At 32.2% G+C, this 13582-nt stretch overlaps 2 protein-coding genes across 2 annotated transcripts; one reads left to right on the forward strand and one right to left on the reverse strand.

The window, feature by feature from the left end:
* Positions 1-1617: 1617 nt before the first annotated feature.
* LOC107418750 (WAT1-related protein At3g18200) lies at positions 1618-7237 on the forward strand. Its single transcript, XM_048473540.2, has 7 exons — positions 1618-2400; positions 2643-2705; positions 2825-2941; positions 3085-3325; positions 3655-3813; positions 3904-4055; positions 4444-7237. Exons 1-7 carry the CDS (start codon positions 2210-2212, stop codon positions 4604-4606), a joined length of 1086 nt encoding a protein of 361 aa, XP_048329497.1. The 5' UTR covers positions 1618-2209; the 3' UTR covers positions 4607-7237.
* A 139-nt stretch (positions 7238-7376) lies between these two features.
* On the reverse strand, positions 7377-9472 carry LOC107418761 (T-complex protein 1 subunit delta). The gene has a single exon (XM_016027465.4). It carries the CDS (start codon positions 9202-9204, stop codon positions 7597-7599), a length of 1608 nt encoding a protein of 535 aa, XP_015882951.1. The 5' UTR covers positions 9205-9472; the 3' UTR covers positions 7377-7596.
* Positions 9473-13582: the final 4110 nt, after the last annotated feature.

Consider the following 13582-nt stretch of genomic DNA (forward strand, 5'->3'; position numbering starts at 1 on the left):
CTTTCAAAATCCGATGTCCATAACCAGTCCCATTGTTATCTGAACAATGCCGGTTAAGGCTGCTCGGGGATTTTGTTCTCTTATGATTGATCAAATAGTTTATGATGTATTATTGGAGAATCAATTGCAATCATAACATGAAGCTCCATTGTTGGTTTGGAAAGCACCAAAACAAATTATTTACCAATATATATATATTTTTTAAAAGCAAAATAAGCATTTTTTTTTTTTTTCTTCTGAAGAGGCTTTAACAAAAAAAAAAAAAAAAAAAAAAAAAAAAGGCAATAATTGAACAAGAAAATACAAACAAGCCAAAGTTAACATGGATTTCTTTCATGCATCATTAGCAATTTGCTTATGATGGATTGATAAATGATTGCATGTCGGGGGCATCTTCTGGAATCCTTTCATGTTATATAACAATTTAAAAAGGAATTTTAATTTATGTTAATGGGTTTGGGTCAAAGCACATAATAAGAATTTTAGACAATTTGTGAAATCCAAATGTAATGAGTGGAATTGGGTTTGTCAATACACCAAGGTCCAAGAGGGAATATTCTCTCTCCTTTCTATTGCAAATTTGTTAAGCAATTTGTAAATCAAGTTGATACATGGTTCATGAATGATTTGGGAACAAGAGCAAAAGAGGGGGAAATGAAAAAAAATAAAAAATGCAATGCAGATACAGAGGATTTGACATTTTTCTAACACATGCTCTACTATTTAAGTAAGATATCTTATATATTATGTTGAAGTAATTTTCCAAAATCCTGTCTCTAAAATTATATGATTTTCATTGATAAAGCTCCTAGTTGTAATCATTCTACATGAAATGTATACAACAATATATTGTATTTATATATATTTAATCCATGAAAAGTAAAGAGGTAACTTATACCCAAAACTATTTCTTGGAAACAGTTTACATCCCATTTGATAATAAGTTTTATTTTTTATTTTTTTATTTAGATTGTGTGTAGTTTGTTTATTTCAATTGTTTGTTAATATTAGTATATGATAGTTAGAGTTTATTAGATATATTAACTATAAATGTTAAAGAAAAAAAAAAAAAACTAAAAATCAAACACCATTTTAAGTTATGTTTCATATTTTTTTTTTCCCTTTATATTTATAGTTAATAGAGATGTCTAACTATCATTAACTAACATTAACAAAGTATTGAAGTAAGCAGACTACACACAATTTAGAATTGAAAAATAAAAGATGAAGTTGTTAGCAAATTGGCCTAATCATTTTACATTTTCTTTTCTCCACAATCTAGTTATCCTTCAAGTTCATTCAGCTTACAACATAATTTACGAAGAATTTACATGAGCAAGGTTTTTCTTCAAAGACAAAACAGGAGAAAAAAAAATAGACAGACTACAACAGAAAAACTGTTTTCTGTTTTTTTTTTTTTTAAGTTGTTTTTAAAAAACAGAAAACAGCTTTCAGCTAGATAAACAAGGGCAAACTTTGGCCATTATAAAAAATATTATTATCTAACTATATGTGCTCTCCCTGGTTTAAGGTCCAGATGGATTTCTCTAAAACTATATATATATATATATATATATATATATATATATATATAATAAAATAAAATAAAATTGCTCAAATCATGAAAACCACATGCCAACTTTGATTCCTGCTGCAAGTTTCCCAAAACAATCAATCTAGAGAACACTCTCATCCATGATTTTCAATCCGAACCACCTAATAAGTGATAATTTGTCCTTATCATAATTAATATTTGGCATCTAAAACATTGCATTTTCAACTAGACAAAATTTCTTTGATGATGCTAAATTCTGGATAAAATACTATAACTAAGATGTCTATGTTAATGCTATGGGACTATAAACAATGATCCAGACAAATATTAAGAAAAAATATATAGAGATACTGGTTTTTATGGCCAGTGGAAAGAAATTTGAGTTGGCCACTCTCTTAACTACCTGGCCAACATGATTTAATTCAGTTTTGTCCCCCCAAATAAATTATTGTCTACTCTCTAAAGTCAACAAAAAATAGAGTATAGGATAATATTCAAAAAATATATAATTTTATATTACATGCAAAACACAAAGCCTCTCCATGCATTAGAACCTTGTCATATATTATAATGATGATTCTTCCATGCATGTATATAAACCATCTCTTTGTGATTGTATTTGAATCATCCAAAGGAAGAAATTGATTTACAAAAATGGGAAAAGGAATGATTTCTGATAACATGAAGCTTCTTCTGGGTTTGCTTCTTCTGCAACTCTGCTTTTCTGGGTTTCACATTGTCTCTAGAGTTGCACTAAATATAGGCGTCAGCAAAGTTGTTTACCCAGTTTATAGGAACATTATTGCCCTGATCTTATTGGGTCCTTCTGCTTATTTTCTAGAGAAGTAAGTTGTGCTTCAATAAAATCTTCTAAAAAGATTTTGAAATATTTATGTTTATATATAGAAATTATCTACCAAGCATCATTAAACAACCTATAATGGATGCTTTCATGCCTATTACTGGTAATAAAATGTTAAATACTCATTTTAAATTGGCTGATGGCATACAATAGATGGTATGTATATCTTCTCTTTGACCTGATATATGCTTTGTTTTTCTTCTTTTTTCTTTTTATACTTGATAGGAATGAAAGACCACCTCTTACTATCCCTTTGTTGGTTCAGTTCTTCCTCCTAGCATTACTAGGGTAAGTATAAGATGAGCTATATCATTATGTAAGAATTTAATTTTCTATACAAATAAGTTTTGATATTATCCTCTTTCTTTCCCATTCTTTCACTTATTAGCTTCTCCTTCTGGTTTCAGGATAACTGCAAACCAAGGATTTTATCTCCTGGGATTGTACTATGCATCTCCAACTTTTGCTTCAGCAATGCAAAACTCAGTCCCTGCGATAACCTTCGTTATGGCTTCTGCTTTAGGGTAATTCCAACTCTATATATATCATCCTTTTTTTTTTTTTTTTCCTTTTTTCTTTTTTTCCCTTCTTTCTATATACAATATTTGTTACGTTAATCTGAGGGAAATAAAATAAAGATTCTAAGCATTTTCTCTGTAATTCTCAGACTCGAGCAAGTTAGTATCACAAGGAAAGATGGGGTAGCAAAAGTTCTTGGAACCATTGCGAGTGTAGGGGGTGCAACTGTAATTACACTTTACAAAGGCCCTCCACTTTTGCCCCAGAGAGAAGAACATGCTCAAGGAAATAACATGGCAGAGGGAATATCAGAAAACACAAACTGGACATGGGGTTGTATATACCTTCTTGGCCACTGCTTATCATGGGCTGGTTGGATGGTTTTTCAGGTCAGACACTCAAAATATGGTTCAACCCCCTTCTATTTTTCAATGATTTTAGACATAAACAGATGCCAAATTGTATCTAGATGTTGTTGTATGCAACACACATGTATACATATTTATCTATATGCTACATACAAACATATGCTGAATACTCAAAACTAACTGAAATACTATATGCATGTTATATGTATATTTCCAATATGTACATGATTAGGTATGTATCAATCATATGCAAAGAGGATAAACAATTTGTTCCCATTGTTTGGAGGTCATATAAGCAAATTACTAATTTCATGAACTATAGATCAAAGTGGAAGTTCCAAATTTTGCAGGCTCCAGTGGTGAAAAAGTATCCGGCGAAGCTCACACTCACTTCATTTACATGCTTCTTCGGATTGATCCAGTTTCTAGTCATTGCAGCCTTTGTAGAAACTGATTTCGAACATTGGAAAATCCAATCAGGAGAGGAAATATTTACCATCCTCTATGCTGTAATACTCTCTACTCCGTTTTCCTGCAATATAATCTTATGATTTACATCTCATGCTTGTATTTAAATTGTTTTGTTTATAATGTTCTAGGGAATTGTGTCTTCCGGGATTGTCATTGCCCTCCAAACATGGTGTATTCACAAGGGTGGCCCTGTATTTGTTGCTGTCTTCCAGCCCCTTCAGACCCTTTTAGTAGCTATAATGGCAACTCTAATTCTACATGATCAATTGTATTCCGGGGGGTAAGTAGAAAAATTCCAACAAATTGGTCACAGAATTTACTTTTGACAAACCAAATAGATTATGCATTTATTTGCAATATGATTCCCTCATCGTCTTTTTTGTTGTTGAATCATCGTCTATTCCAAAAACTTAACTGAGTCCAACTATCAACTATGTATATCAAACCTACACACAATTTATTATCAACGTACCCCGAGCAATGTAAGCTCATTAACAAAAAGTGAAAAAAATCAGATCCTAAACATCACAAAACATGAAAATGTGATACCAGGATCTGAACTTGAGACCTCATTGTCACCAGTGTGGGGTCCACCTATGTGCTTCAAGCCAATGCACAATTTATATGTATTATCATGATTTCTGATGTTTTCCCAACTTTTCTTGCAGGATAATTGGTGCAGGTCTGATCATGCTAGGACTCTACTCTGTTTTATGGGGTAAAAATAAGGAAAACAGAGAAGCAAATCAAGGGGAATCATTAACAAAGCTTCTTCTTGATGAGGAAAGTGTAGATAAAGAAGGTGGTGGAGTCATGTCAGACATACCTTGATACACTCTTCTGCATTAATATCAATATATATATATATACAGTTCATAGTTGGGATCTTACAGGATGTGGAGTTCCCACTAGTTGAGATTTCCTCAACATGTAAATCTAACAAGCATTTTCCTTTTCCTTTTTTTTTTTTTTTTTTAAAAAAAAATGTTGTTAAATTATGTGTGTCTAGATAAGCTGGATTTGACCTCTAAATGTATGGACAAGAAGCATAATTCAGTGAAAAGTAGATCATAAACCCTGTCCTGGTCTGTTGGTGGGTTTCTGTATCATTGGAAGTTAAGCTTCATGAATTATTTACTCCTTAATGTTAGACTTATAGTTCTTATTCAAGATGATCAAAAATAGATGTTCAAAAAGCTGTTGGGTCTAATATCGAACTTCTCTCCACATTAGTTAAAAGGGAGGAACGTCCAATTGATGGAACTTGGCGGGCATGCTAACATTTTTATTTTTTATTTTTTGGTCAAAGGTGGGTTTCTATATGTTCCTCTCCGGTTGCATACAAAATTACGGTGGCAGGGTTAAATATTAGAATAAATCTGAAGTGACTAAATTTTTTTACCAAAATCTTGATATTTATAATTTGATATTTTTTAAATGGTTTACATTCTCATAAATATAGGATAATATTAATTTAACACCATTAAAAAATACTACATGATTGGTTATCAAAATTTTGATAGAAAAATATGATACATGTAATATTGCTCTAAATGTTAATGTATCATACTGTCATTCAAAAATTTCCAACGCTAATACATTATGGTAGCAACAAGCAAGTGGTCGTTTTAAATATTGAATCATTTCTTAGTTATTTTGGTTCACATGCAGAATTTCAAATAAAACCCTTCTGATGAGCAAGATGAGAAAAGCAAGAAAAAAATACTATTTATCACCGTTGGTGATCATCATCGATGGAAATCATTTATCATTTATCAATGTAGCAATTTAATTGGCTATCCTTACCCATTCATTTTTCCACATTAAACTTTTAGCATTAAAAAGTCAAAATGACATTAAACATAACCAATTAATAATTCCCATTTGAACATGAATCCAAAGAGGCATAATGGCCTTTCCATCCAAAAACAAGAGAGATATGTCAGCTTTTTTAAATGACAATTTAAACAGCCTAGTGACTATTTTTTCTTTTATTTTTTGGGTAAATAGCCTAGTACTATTTAATCAAAGCCACATTGTCATTTATCCTAATAAATCGCAATAAAACATACAGTACACATACATGTAATGGGAAGATACCACATCCAGAGATGATGAAAATTAACAATGGCAACACATAATAGCATAAACTGGCTGAATTCAGCATTTATTTCTTTCAGTAGTCTTTAACAGTAAGATTCAATATTTTCAATATCTAATAGTTAATTAAATTTTCACCCAAGAACTTAGGAGACGAAAGCACTGTTGAAACCAGATAGGAAAAACAAAAGGAAAGTAGATACTGAAGCCTTTGCATTTTGCTTCTGCAAGGATTTTAGGCTTTATTCTATAATGCTTAAGAACCAGTTCAAGGAAGGCCATTACAAAGAAATCCTACGTCCATTTATCATTCTTAGAGGAAGCAACAAAAGTTCAAACCCCATGAGTATAGCTTTATTTTATAATGCTTAAGTACCAGTTCAAAGAAAGCCATTACCAAGAAAATCCTATGTCCATTTCTCATTCTTAGAGGAAGCAACAAAAATTCGAACCCCACATGTATAGCTTAGTCGCCATTTGCATAAACCGTAAAATACCTACTGAAACCTTCTTAAGCTACATAGTAGTTGGTGGAGAATCACCTATAAAATGATATCAATAATTCTAAACTCAAATCTATAATTCTAACATCAAAAGGGCACCAGCTTCAGATATCTAACCCTGAACTAGAGAAAACAAATAATATCCTGAACTAGAGAAAACAAATAATATTTTGTCATCTTTAATTTCTAAACTCTCACCCAGCTAATAACTGCCAACTCAAATGAATGAAAACATATGAAATTGTGACAAGATAAACCAAGAGAAGATAACAAGAAATTTTGTTTGTTTCATCTTTCTTTTCCTTTCAGTTCAGTTTGGTCGTTTACCAAAGTGGAATTTAACATGGCCTAATTTTGCACAAGCAATAGCGTAGAACAAGGCTGTAACATTCGAAAGCCTTTCACACACAATTTTACTTACTCCACACTAAATGCAAAGGATTAGTCAGCAGTAGTGGTAAAGTGTTTGTTTCTCTGAGTAAAAATTTCTAGCTGTCAGCAAGGTATTCTCAACAGATAGATAAAGAAAAGTCATATTAACATGTAATCATCAATGACATGAAAGAGGAAGTCAAGTCGCCAGGAATAAGCATGGGAAAGCAACGTGCACAGCGCCAAAACTACCCCTCAGATAGTAAAGAGAACAGACACCCTATATCCTTCATTGTAAAGTTGGACTTCAGTTCAGGAACTAAGATAAGCCCTGTATTATGATGTTTTAAGAGACGTGATAGGTATTACATTATCACCAAATTAATATCATAAGCTTTATAATGTAAGCCTACAACCAATCTTTCAGGAACTAAAAGAATCTAAAAATCCCATAACACGAAAATGGAAGACGTTAAAAAGTTTGATTGACATTCTCTGCCACCAATACATAAGGGTACAAAGCTCCCAAATTGTTCATAATAGCTATCATCACCATTTTATGTCTCAGTGTACTAATTAGGGGGAAAAAAAATTACTAGAGAAGTAACCCAACAGAACTAACAAAATAATGATAAACTCCAGCTGCATAAAAATGAGAAAATGTAAACAACATCACTTTAAAAGCGCCCAAGAAATCCGAATTTAAAGTAAACAGCCAGTAACAAAATTTGCCAAAAGAAACCAAGCTCAGATAATGCACTACTAATTCAACTAGCACACAGAGATCAAACTATTAATAATAACAAAAAGTTCTGTCATCCAAGATCTGCCATTTTCTAATCCAAACTACCTTACAGTAACAATGTCATCAATCTTCAAAATCATCCGCACACACTCGGTCGCCAGGCCGATTGCACTAGTGCTCACAAGTAATGGCTGCACCACATTCTCCTCCAAGATGTTTGTAATCTGCCCTTTCCTCACATTGATTCCAGCATTGATTTCGCCCTGCGCGTGGCGGTTCCTCAGCTCAGTAACAATCAGAATAGGATTCAATCCTGCATTTTCAGCCAAAGTATATGGTATAACTTCAAGAGCCTCAGCAAAAGATCGAATACAGTATCCCTCCATCCCATGCAACACTTTTGCCCAGGCACCCAATTGCCTCGAAAGCTCAATCTCTGGCGCACCACCGCCGGCAATCAAAAACCTCTTGCTCACCAAACATCTAACCACACACAAAGCATCGTGCAATGACCGCTCAGCTTCATCAAGCACCAACAGGTTCGAACCGCGAACAAGCACTGTAGTGGTACGTCCCATATCCTTAATTCCTGTAATCTTGACAATCTTCCCATCTCCCAGAGAAACCTCCTCAACAAGATCTGCATAACCGAGCTTCTCTGCTCGGAAATGCTCAATGTTAGCTATAGGCAAACAATTCAAAGTCTTGGTAATGAACTCGATTTCATCACGCTCCACATCCTTAATCACCAAAATCTTAGCTTTAGCGAGGTAATGCAGTGACAAATCAGTCACAGCGTCTCTCAGAATGCTTTTCTGAATCAGCAACACATTGCAACCAGTGGCTTTTATTTTCTTAATCATACCCAAAATGTAATTCCTTTCCTCTTTTAGAATCCTATCCATTTGGGTATAATCCGAAACAACAATACTCTGTTCAATATCAGTTTTTGGTGGCGAAATTTGGAACTGAATCACAGCAATCTTCGCGTTCTCCACACGTGTTGGTCCTCCAGCAGCATGACTCACTTTCTTATCGAACACCAACCCTTTGACAAGCTCAGTATCGTCCACCGTTCCACCAAGCTTCTTCACAATCTTGATATCTCTCAGATCGACCACATCGGGCTTCGAAGGTTCCACCACAGAGAGCACGGCATCGACAGCTAGAGGAGCGAGCAACGATGAGTACTGGCTCACGACCTTGCTATTGAGCGATGTGCTAGCGGACTTCACAAGCGAATCGCGGTCAGATAGCTCAACGGGAACAGCCATGGCGGTGAGAACATCGATGGCTTTAATGGAGGCCTTGTGGAGAGAATCCGATATAACAGTTGGATGGATTCCGTGAGAGAGTAGAGTAAGGCACTGCTTGAGAAGCGCACCGGCGATGACAACGACGGTGGTGGTACCGTCGCCGGCGGCGGAATCCTGAGATTTGGAGAGCTCGACGAACATCTTAGCTGCGGGTTGGAGAACCTCCATCTTGTTGAGGATGGTAGCACCGTCGTTGGTGATGATAACTTCGCCATTGGCGCTGGAGATCATCTTGTCCATACCTTTGGGACCGAGACTCGTACGGACGGCATCGGCGACGGAGCGAGCGGCGATGATGTTGGCGTGGCGTACGTCTTCTTTGCGCTTGTTGTCGATGTAGGACTCGGTTTTCGAGGATTTGGGCTGGGATACGGCTACTGGTACGGCAGCCATTGATGGTGGTTTGTAGAGAGCTCGAAACCCTAAAACCTAAAAGGGGTTTTAAAAGTGAGAAAAATGCGTAGTGGAAATGGCAGAGAGAGAGAGAGAGAGTTGAAAAGCAAATGGGTTTTCGATATGGAAATCGAAACCCTAAGAGAGAGAGAGAGAGAGAGAGAGAGAGAGAGAGAGAGAGAGAGAGAGAGAGTGATGTAAGCGGCTATTGTTGAAAAAATTAGGGAGAGCGGGAATGAGTGTGAGCTCTGCGTGTGAGCGTGTAGGAGAAGCAGTGCCACTTCGGTTCTTGAAGGACTTCGAGAGAGTTCATCTAATGACGAAAATGTCCCTGTTTAATAAGGGGTGCTGTTCGGACACGAAGAACCTCTTATTCTCTGCATGGATAATAATATTTGCTTCTGAATTGTTTTTTTGCTGGTTATTGCCTTCCGTTAATTATAGTTCTACTTTGGTTCATAAAATTTATTCTTTTTTTTTTTTAATTTTTTTAATCTTTCTTTTGCAAATAGCTTGTAGTACGTGCATTACATTTTACTGTAACAAAATTACAAAATCAAATAATTTCAAACTACCTCTGTTATGTTTCGTCAAACACATTGCATATACTTAAAAATGATTAAAAAAGTAACATAAAATTAGTTTTAAGTACTATAATGCATAGAAAATTAAGAACCAAAGTTCCACTTTATCCCAAAAAAAAAAAAAAAAAAAAAAAAAGAAAACACAAAAGTATGAAAAAAAAATGGGATTAATACAGAACCTATAAGTCAATAATCCCATTTTTTTAGGCCCCGAATAAGTTTTTTTTATTTTTTATTATTTAAAATTGTGTATAGTTTACTTATTTTAATAACTTGTTAATGGTAGTTATGTTAATATCAAAACAATAAGTCAATCAACATGATAATATAATGAACAACAATTTCATAGCATTATACTAACTTTTAAACATAGTTATTAAATTTTTATAATCATTGATCTTTCAAAAAGAGAAAACAATAAACACAGAAGCAGTGTTTAATTACATACTCCTATTTAATATTTTTTCCATTAGGTTCTCACCGATCAAATATTATAAATGTCTCAAACTCTGACCTTAATATTGTATGTATTGTGTAATATTTTTTGCTGAATATGTATGTATTGTATATTATTAACTGGTGGTTTATTTTCCTGTTTATATATATATAATTAATGAATAAAAATATATATAATAATAATAATAATAATAATGTAATAATATAATTATAATAGAATAAGAGTAAACCAACTGAGTTTTTAGGGAGAATGGGTTATTCAATTCAATAAGGCCAGTCGAAGTACTATAATGCGTGTTCAAGAGATTTATTGCAAAAGTTAGTTAAAAAAAACTAGTGTAATTACTTGCACAAATAAGACCATGTAAGTGAGTTACATTATTATATTTAGTTCACATAAATATCTAATAAGTTAGACATCTCTATTAAATATAAATGTAAAGAATATATATATATATATATACATATACATGTATAAATTGAAAACACAACTTAAAATTGAGTTAGTTTTTAGAAATTTGTTTTCCTTCTTTCTTAATATTGGCAATTAATAAATATGTTTAACAAACTCTAACTACTATCAACAAACAATAAGAAACCATTAAAATAAGTAAACTAAATATAATTTAAAAAATAAAATAAAATATGAACTTGCTGCCCCATTAGATAATAATTCATTTTTTATTTTTTGTTTTTCTTTTTCTTTTTGCTAAATTATATGTAGCTTGTTTAATTTGTTAAGGTTAGTTTGTAATAGTTAGACATCTCTATTAACTATAAATATAAGGAAAAAAAATATATAAATACAAAATGAAACACAACTTAAAATTGTATTGGTTATTAATTTTTTTATTTTTTTAATAATTGCAGTTAATTAATATATCTAATAAATTATAATTGCTATTAGCTAAAATTAACAAATAATTGAAGCAAGCAAACAACACATAATTTAAAAGGGAAAAAAAAAACAAAAGATAAAAAAAAAAGAAAATTATTATTAAACAGGGTGTTTCACAATTTTTTCTTTGGTTTTCAAAAAAACTAAATTTTCTGGATGTATTATAAGTGGCAAAATTAGAAGGTCTAAGAATAAGGAGTAATGAAAAGAAATTAAACCTTTCAAAAAAGTTAAGAACATACCTAAGAGGTTTTTTAAATAGGTCATTTTTTTTTTTATTTTAAAGGAACAATATTTAAAAAAGAGTTTCCATAAACTCATTATTTTGACTTTTTAATGTAAAGAATATTGGTCTCCAAATGTAGAAAGCCAAAATTATTTTTTATTTTAATATTATATAAATTTAACTGAATGTAACACATGTTTTTATATTACTATGATAAAATTTAAAAAGTAGATAACTCATATAAAAAAAGAAACTACACATAAAATAATAAATATTTATAAAGAATATAAAAGTAAATAGCATAAATAAAAAATTTTGTTGGAAAATATTTTTAATTTTTATTAGTTATCACATAATATACTCTTTATTATATAAAAAAAAATTTATTTTTTAAGAATCTTTTGGAAATGCTCTAACAATATCTAGAAGTATAGTAAAGTGACAAAGTTGGAGGTTTTTAGAATAAATGAGTATAACTGAAATAACACTAACGTTTCCAAGATTTAAAAATTGAAAACCATAATGTTTTCTATGTACAATGGACAACCACATCTTTTTTTATTGCCAAGCTGCAAGGGTCGTGTGGTATGGCCTTCCGTGGTGTATTAAGTGGGAGACGTTTACAGATTATCCAGTGAAAGAAAAACTCTGTCTGATCTCTAACCCCCTTGGTTCTCTTCCAATGCTCCTGTCAGACAGGGATTTCTTATTTCTTTTTGCTGCCCTTGTGATGGACCAACTATGGAAGGAAAGAAACTCCCGTATCTTTGAAAATAAAACTAACCCTCTCGATAGTATCATGGATGTGCCGAATTTCAGGTTTAGAGAGCCAAAACCATCTTGCTAAAGGAGGAGAAGGGTGTTCTACTCTATAGAGAACCCAGGAGGATAGCAAGAATGTGGGATACGCAGAGCATAAGAATTAATTCTGATGCAGCAGTTAAAAATGGAGTTAGCTTCATTGGACTGGTGGCAAGGGACTATGAGGGCAAAGTTATAAAGATAAAGTCTATTCGCACCCAGACAGATATCCCTAAGCTAGCTGAAGCTGTGGGAGTCCTGCAAGGATTAATTTTAGCTCAAGAGGAAGGCTGGCAAAAAATATGGTGTGATTCTAACGCCAAAAACATTGCATTAGCTCTCAACAGTCAAGACACACACAATTCTCACTGGGCAGTAGAAGGTATTTTGGAGGAGATCAGTTCTAAGAAAATAGGCTTCTAGAAGGTGTGTTTTAACTGGATCACGAGGGAACAAAACTTTTTGGCTCACTATGTGTGCAACTGGTGTATTAAAAATGATGTTACTGGTTTTCTGACAGTTAATTCTCTTCCTAGCAATTTTAGTTATTTTGCAACTCAGGAGATGGGCCTTGTGCCATCATCCTTTTGATGGCTTAGTCATCGGGTTTCTTGGGTTTCACACCTCACCTTGTAAGCAAAAAAAAAAAAAAAAAAAAAATGGAAGTTGTTGTTGAGTTCAAGCTAATGGCATAGAAACAAATAATAATGATTCAATTTCAAAAATTTACAATTATCAAATATCCTCTCTATAACATGAAAATTTGTTGGAGTAGAAAAGAAGTACCGAATCTATATATATAATTAATGTTAAAAGTGTATAAATTTACTTATCAAATATTATAACAATAATATGATATTGTTTTATTAGTTAATTAATTAATATAAATTAAATATAAATAAATGAGTAAAAGGAGGCATCTTTTTTATTCAGCAAAAAAAATTTAATTTAAAGTGCAATTATAAAAAAAATTAATAGAGACAAATAAAATAACACCCTATCATTTGCTATTATCAGTCTAATTTTTTTATTATTATTTACAATAAAATTTTTTATTTTGATATTTCAAATTTATGATTTTTAAAATATTGATATGAATGATTATCAATTGAGTAAATCTACTGTCATAAAAAAAAAAAATCAAAATCAAACAATCTCATCAGGAGTCTACATGTTACATCAAAAGCAGTGTACATCTCAAAATTTTTAAAAATAACAAAATATTGTAAAAAGGAAAAAATAGTACAAAAACTAAAATGTTTTAAAAATTGAAATTTAAAAACTAAAGTTTCAAAAAAAAAAAAAATCAAGAATTAAAGTGTGGGTATAATTTGTTAGGGGACTGCAGGCCAATAAGTCAAGCACCTGAATTTTTTTTTTTATTGTTCACAGTTTTTTTATTGGTTTTTAGAA

Source organism: Ziziphus jujuba, chromosome 2 (genome assembly GCF_031755915.1).
Source record: "Ziziphus jujuba cultivar Dongzao chromosome 2, ASM3175591v1".
Lineage (NCBI taxonomy): Eukaryota > Viridiplantae > Streptophyta > Magnoliopsida > Rosales > Rhamnaceae > Ziziphus > Ziziphus jujuba.